Below are 6,708 nucleotides of genomic sequence, written 5' to 3'. Positions count from 1 at the left end.
AACGCAGTAAATGTAAGAGTTGTTATGATGCAGTCCGACCTTGCAAGTTTGGCATCAGTGTGAAGCTGAAACCTCTTTGCATCGATGCTAAATTTGTCATGGTAGTCAGGCGGGAAGACCTGAATTGACTCCAAATGCTATCTCCTCCAGGGAGTCCCACTCCACTTTGTTCCAGTGCCATGTCAGGCTGGATTCAGAGTGCAATGACAGAATAACTGCAGGGTCAGTACGAATCAGCTAAGCAGATGCCCTGTGGCATTGCTCAGTATGGGTTAGAGGATGAGTTGTTTTATTACAATACGGGTGTGATGCCATGTAATGCACAATTATTCCTTTTGGAACCACTGATTTAACATGATGGAATGGCTTAGATTTTCTGATCCAGCAGGAAACCAACCACATCAGTGTTGGCACAGGCATTGCACCCACACATCTCCCGAGACACATCTTCATGTGCTGGCCTGTGATAATATACTTTTTAATTTTTGAAACACTTGCCTTGTATCGTGCAATCAATCATTCTGCACCAGGCAAAGCAGCCCATTTAATGTTAAAGCTCCCCCCTCTTCCGTCGTAGCAATACTGGACACCAGGAATGAAACAGACATCATTAATGCATGGAAATAATACACCCGCCTACATATGGGTGGCCATATTCAATATTGCTTCCAGTGTAATATCCCATAATGGTACAGTGGGGGTCAATTTTAACTCCCCCTGCCCCCCGCATGGTTAAAATCTTCTGAATCCACTCAGCGGCTGAAACCACACCATCCTGCCCAGCGACATTTTATCGTCTTCGACTTTGAAGTTGGCCGAGCCTGCCAGGCAAATGGGGGCCTACTTTAAATCAAAAACTCTCAGTCTGATGATGACATCGGCACTGTGACATGATTTTCCAATGACTCAGGGAGATGACCCAGGAAAACCTGGCAGGATGCAACAGAGCGGCCAGAAGAGGCCACAGTAAGTTTCATTTTTTATTCATCAGATGGATTCCTTCGGGGCCTAGAAGGAGCAGCAGTGCTCCTCTCGGCCCCGGACGGAATCCTTTGGCCTCCTTGCCCCAGCCCTCCATCTCTCTCCCCACACCACCAATCTCCTTGGGAACAAACCCCACCAAGCATTCACCTTATGCCAGAGACCGTTCCTTTGGGTTACCGACAATGGCCGGCTCCTGCCCCAATTCCCACTTCTGCCCACCGGCTTTGAGGTAAAGATAAGCATTTGAAAATAGTTTTACTTTCAAACCTTACCTCAAAAAACATCTCACTTTTATGTTCCACCTTGATTTGAAACCATTCAGAAAAACAAAATCATAATTACTGTTCTATCCTGAGGAAAGATGCTCTTTTGAGTTGTTGCATTGAAAATCATATTTATGTGTGCGGGATTTTTCCATTCAGGCTGCAGCATCCTGGGCATTGCAGGTACGGTGCAGTTCTGAACTCTCTTTAGCTGACAATGACAGGTCTGGGATTAACTCAAATTCTAGGCCTTTCAAAAAGGCTGAAGCCTCTGAGTAAAAGCAATAATGAAGGCACTGTACTTGATTTGATAGGTAACTTTAATCATGTTATTCTGAAATGTGTATGTTTTATAACTTTATTATGTTACAATCCTGATTTTCAACATTGGAGAAAAATATGACAACTGAAAAGATTTTGCCAGTTTATGAACGATTTGATTAGTTCAGTTTCTGCTTTTTTAAATTGAGAGGCTTTTTCACTGCTGAGCGTTTGATTTCTGATTTGTTGCTAATTTAAGAACTGAAATTTTGGTGAATCAAGTGAATTTTGCATGTGTTAGAGTGCGATGCTCAAGGGTGACACGGGATGTGATGTACAACAGAAAATGTGTGCAGTATAATATATAGCTGCTTATGAAATGAAAAATGTGGGATTATAGATATAAATGACATGACACAGAAATGTGATAAAGATTTGATTGATTATGAATTGCTTATTTTTCCAGTATTCTCCCCTCCTATCCTGACGATTCAGGCTGATGTACAGAGCAACAAAAAGATTTGGGGCTGGACTTTCCATTTACATTGATATTGCCCAAAAATGGACAATTTTTCCGATGTTAGTGGTTGTATTATTTTTCGGGATCGCCAGAATATCACCCATTTAAAAAAACGGTAGTTTCGCCTTTTTAATTTGGGTGATAGCCGTAGCGATGTGAAATGGGCGATAGCGATTGGTTCTGTCGTGCAAGGCCAGCATCCATAGCAACGGTCGTTTTGCGCATGCGTGGTTTTTTTTAGGTGATTAACTTTTCCCATGATTCATGAGGTCAGGGGTCATCTGCGCATGCTCAGAAGACTGAAGAAAGAAAGGGAGAGAGAGAGAGAACACAGTTGAGGCAAGCAGGGGAGAAATAAACAGAAAAAGCTGACAGTATGGAGCCGGAATATGTGGAGTCGGGAGTGAGTGACGTTGATGAGGTGGGTGAGGGGAGTGATTTGGTGGAGGTTGGTGGGAGGAAGAGAGCAAAGAGATTCTCAGATGAGGCGAACGCAGCACTGGCCCACGAGGTGGAAACTCGTTGGGTCCAATTAACCCGGGGTGGTCATGGGAACCCCCCCCCTCCCCCCGTGTATACCAAAGGATATGGACGGAGATCGCCAATGTTGTATCCTCGGCGGCACACGATATCCATGAGCCAAACCAGTGCCGCAAGCGCTGGAACGACCTGGTTGGTTCTAGAAGAGTAAGTCGTAAATTTTTAATTTATAATTGTAATGATGCAACGACTCATTAAATAAAATGTAGATTTGCTGGATTATAATTAAGCTGGTAATCTTGGTGTCATGCATTAGTTCCGAACCACGATCTTATTAAATTTATTCTCCGACCGTAGATATAACCATGCATCAATTGTAAACAAAGCATATTAGCATATAACATTAATGATGACTAGCAAGGGCGATGACTAATTGTGGATTAGAATATCTGTGTGTTCTGTGTTTTGTGTTTTTATCAAGTAATATCTGTAATAGTATCCAGGCAATTAGCTTATGCCATGCTCTTGTCACCTTTGCAGAGGAAGATATCTAAGAACAGATCAGAGCGCAGGCGCACAAAAGGGAGCCCTGCTGAACTTTGCAATTTAACGGACCTGGAGAAGCAGGCATTAGCACTAGTGGGTGTGCGTAATCGTTCAGCCATCCATGGTGGTGCTGATCCTGTTGTTGTGCCACGTGTATAAACCATTGATGATTTAAAATCATTTAATGCCATTTCAGTATAATATATGAATGATGTAATGTTATGTAATTAATGATGGGATCATGAAATCTCAATCTAATGATATACAGCCTCTATACTGTCATGATGTTAATTATATGTGACTTCTGTTGGTGATATTTATTGCAGTTGTGTTGCTCCTCATACATATGCCTGCATAGTGTAAGCATTCTCATGTCACCCTGGCCTCCCCTTCTCTTCTACTAACTTCAATTATGTTTTCTAGGTCCCCAGGCTCCCCAGGCTCCCCAGGTACCCCAGGTATCTCAGGCTCCCCAGATACCCCAGGTATCCCAGGCTCCTCAGGTACCCCAGGTATCCCAGGCTCCCCAGGTACCCCAGGCTCCCCAGGTATCCCAAGATCCCCAGGTACCCCAGGTATCCCAGGCTCCCCAGGTATCTCAGGCTCCCCAGGTACCCCAGGCATCCCAGGCTCCCCAGGTACCCAAGGTACCCCAGGCTCCACAGGTACCCCAGGTATTCCAGACTCCCCAGGTACACCAGGTATCCCAGGCTCCCCAGGCTCCCCAGGCTCCCCAGGTATCCCAGGCTCCCCAGGTACCCCAGATATCCCAGGTATCCCAGGCTCCCCATGCTCCCCAGGCTCCCCAGGCTCCCCAGGTACCCTAGGTACCCCAGGCTCCCCAGGTATCCCAGGCTCCCCAGGTACCCCAGGTATCCCAGGCTCCCCAATGTACCCCAGGTACCCCAGGTATCCCAGGTATCCCAGGCTCCCCAGGCTCCCCAGGCTCCCCGGGTATCCCAGGCTCCCCAGGTACCCAGGCTCCCCAGGTATCCCAGGTTCCCCAGGTATCCAAGGCTCCCCAGGCTCCCCAGGTATACCAGGCTCCCCAGGTATTCCAGGCTCCCCAGGCTCCTCAGGCTCCCCAGGTATCCCAGGCTCCCCAGGTATCCCAGACTCCCCAAGTTCCCCAGGTACCCCAGGTACCCCAGGTATCCCAGGTCTCTCAGGCTCCCCAGGTACCCTAGGTACCCCAGGTACCCCAGGTATCCCAGGCTCCCCAGGTATCCCAAGCTCCCCAGGTACCCAGGTATCCCAGGCTCCCCAGGTATCCCAGGCTCCCCAGCCACCCCAAGTATCACAGGATCCCCAGACTCCCCATGTACCCCAGGTATCCCAGGCTCCCCAGGTACCCCAGGCATCCCAGGCTCCCCAGGTATCCTAGGTACCCCAGGCTCCACAGGTATCCCAGGCTCCCCAGGTACCCCAGGCATTCCAGGCTCCCCAGGTACCCCAGGCTCCCCAGGTATCCCAGGCTCCCCAGGTATCCCAGGCTCCCCAGGTACCCCAGGCTCCCCAGGTACCACAGGTATCCCAGGTATCCCAGGCTCCCCAGGTACCCTAGGTACCCCAGGCTCCCCAGGTATCCCAGGTTCCCCAGGTACCCCAGGTATCCCAGGTTCCCAGGTACCCCGGGCTCCCCAAGTATCCCAGGCTCCCCAGGTACCCCAGGTATCCCAGGCTCCCCAGGTACTCCAGGCTCCCCAGGTATCCCAGGCTCCCCAGGTACCCCAGGTATCCCAGATATCCCAGGCTCCCCAGGCTCCCCAGGCTCCCCAGGTATCCCAGGCTCCCCAGGCTCCCCAGGTACCCCAGGCTCCCCAGGTATCCCAGGCTCCCCAGGCTCCTCAGGCTCCCCAGGTATCCCAGGCTCCCCAGGCTCCCCAGGTATCCCAGGCTCCCCAGGTATCCCAGGCTCCCCAGGCTCCTCAGGCTCCCCAGGTATCCCAGGCTCCTCAGGTATCCCAGACTCCCCAAGTTCCCCAGGTACACCAGGTACCCCAGGTATCCCAGGTCTCCCAGGCTCCCCAGGTAACCTAGGCTCCCCAGGTACCCCAGCTATCCCAGGCTCCCCAGGTATCCCAGGCTCCCCAGGTACCCTAGGTACCCCAGGTACCCCAGGTATCCCAGGCTCCCCAGGTATCCCAGGCTCCCCAGGCTCCCCAGGTATCCCAGGCTCCCCAGGCTCCTCAGGCTCCCCAAGTTCCCCAGGTACCCCAGGTATCCCAGGTCTCCCAGGCTCCCCAGGTATCCCAGGCTCCCCAGGTACCCCAGGTATCCCAGGCTCCCCAGGTACCCTAGGTACCCCAGGTACCCCAGGTATCCCAGGCTCCCCAGGTATCCCAGGCTCCCCAGGTACCCCAGGTATCCCAGGTATCCCAGGCTCCCCAGGCTCCCCAGGCTCCCCAGGTATCCCAGGCTCCCCAGGCTCCCCAGGTACCCCAGGCTCCCCAGGTATCTCAGGCTCCCCAGGTATCCCAAGCTCCCCAGGCTCCTCAGGCTCCCCAGGTATCCCAGGCTCCCCAGGCTCCCCAGGTATCCCAGGCTCCCCAGGTATCCCAGGCTCCCCAGGCTCCTCAGGCTCCCCAGGTATCCCAGGCTCCTCAGGTATCCCAGACTCCCCAAGTTCCCCAGGTACACCAGGTACCCCAGGTATCCCAGGTCTCCCAGGCTCCCCAGGTATCCCAGGCTCCCCAGGTACCCCAGCTATCCCAGGCTCCCCAGGTATCCCAGGCTCCCCAGGTACCCTAGGTAACCCAGGTACCCCAGGTATCCCAGGCTCCCCAGATATCCCAGGCTCCCCAGGCTCCCCAGGTATCCCAGGCTCCCCAGGCTCCTCAGGCTCCCCAAGTTCCCCAGGTACCCCAGGTATCCCAGGTCTCCCAGGCTCCTCAGGTATCCCAGGCTCCCCAGGCTCCCCAGGCTCCCCAGGCTCCCCAGGTATCCCAGGCTCCCCAGGTACCCCAGGCTCCCCAGACTCCTCAGGTATCCCAGACTCCCCAGGCTCCCCAGGTATTCCAGGCTCCCCAGTTATCCCAGGCTCCCCAGGCTCCTCAGGAGCAAACCGGAAACATGGAGGTCCAGGCCCCGAGAGCGTCACCACTTCTCCTTCAGGTCATCCTGGCAACAGAGGAGACCAGTGAGGAGGAGGATGGTGAACCTCAGGCTACTTGTTCTAATATTCCTGTGGCCATGTCTTCACCAACAGAGGAAATAGCGGGACACCCTGAGTGGTTCAATGCCTGCGTTGACCCCGCGGAGGTTGGTTCAGCGAGGAAGGATTGCTCAACAACAGGCGGATGACAACCTGAACATGGTTGCACTGTCAAGGACGAGCGTCGACATTGGTCGAGAGCTCCTCCAGGCAGTGGGCGGATTGACTGGTCACATTGCTGCTCTGACTGCATGTGTCTCGGAGGACATGGTGCAGATGGTTGCGGCAATATTGAGAATGGCCGATTCCATCGATGTCATGCGGCAGGCGGTGGTCTCTCGATACGGCACTGCATCCCAAGGTGCCATACCAACCATGTTGACAGTTGCGAGTCAGGAGGAAGCAGTTGCTTCTGACTCGGAAGACACTTCTTTGGAAACATCTTCTCCAGCCTCGCTTGAAAATGTGACTCTGCCACTGTCACCCCCCACAGCAGCAGC

General features: G+C 52.8%; 1 protein-coding gene across 1 annotated transcript; it reads left to right on the top strand.

Annotated features, from left to right (window-relative positions):
- Positions 1–937: 937 nt before the first annotated feature.
- Positions 938–6,197, top strand: LOC139264144 (cuticle collagen 2C-like). The gene is made up of 6 exons (XM_070880230.1): positions 938–966; positions 2,613–2,715; positions 3,049–3,157; positions 4,475–4,537; positions 4,915–5,103; positions 5,833–6,197. The coding sequence occupies exons 1-6, from the start codon at positions 938–940 to the stop codon at positions 6,195–6,197; spliced, it is 858 nt and encodes a 285-aa protein (XP_070736331.1).
- The last annotated feature ends 511 nt before the right edge of the window (positions 6,198–6,708 follow it).

This window comes from Pristiophorus japonicus, chromosome 5, assembly GCF_044704955.1.
Source record: "Pristiophorus japonicus isolate sPriJap1 chromosome 5, sPriJap1.hap1, whole genome shotgun sequence".
Lineage (NCBI taxonomy): Eukaryota > Metazoa > Chordata > Chondrichthyes > Pristiophoridae > Pristiophorus > Pristiophorus japonicus.
The sequence above is the reverse complement of the archived record's forward strand: the minus strand, read 5'-3'. Positions and strand labels throughout refer to the sequence as shown.

Bases quoted from the DNA above. Each gene is read 5' to 3' on its own strand.
- LOC139264144 (XM_070880230.1), top strand. From the start codon at position 938: ATGCAACAGAGCGGCCAGAAGAGGCCACA. The intron at 4,538-4,914 runs GTATCCCAGGCT...CAGGCTCCCCAG, and splicing joins AGGTATCCCAGGCTCCCCAG to GTATCCCAGGCTCCCCAGGC. The intron at 5,104-5,832 runs GTACCCCAGCTA...CAGGTATCCCAG, and splicing joins AGGTAACCTAGGCTCCCCAG to GCTCCCCAGATATCCCAGGC.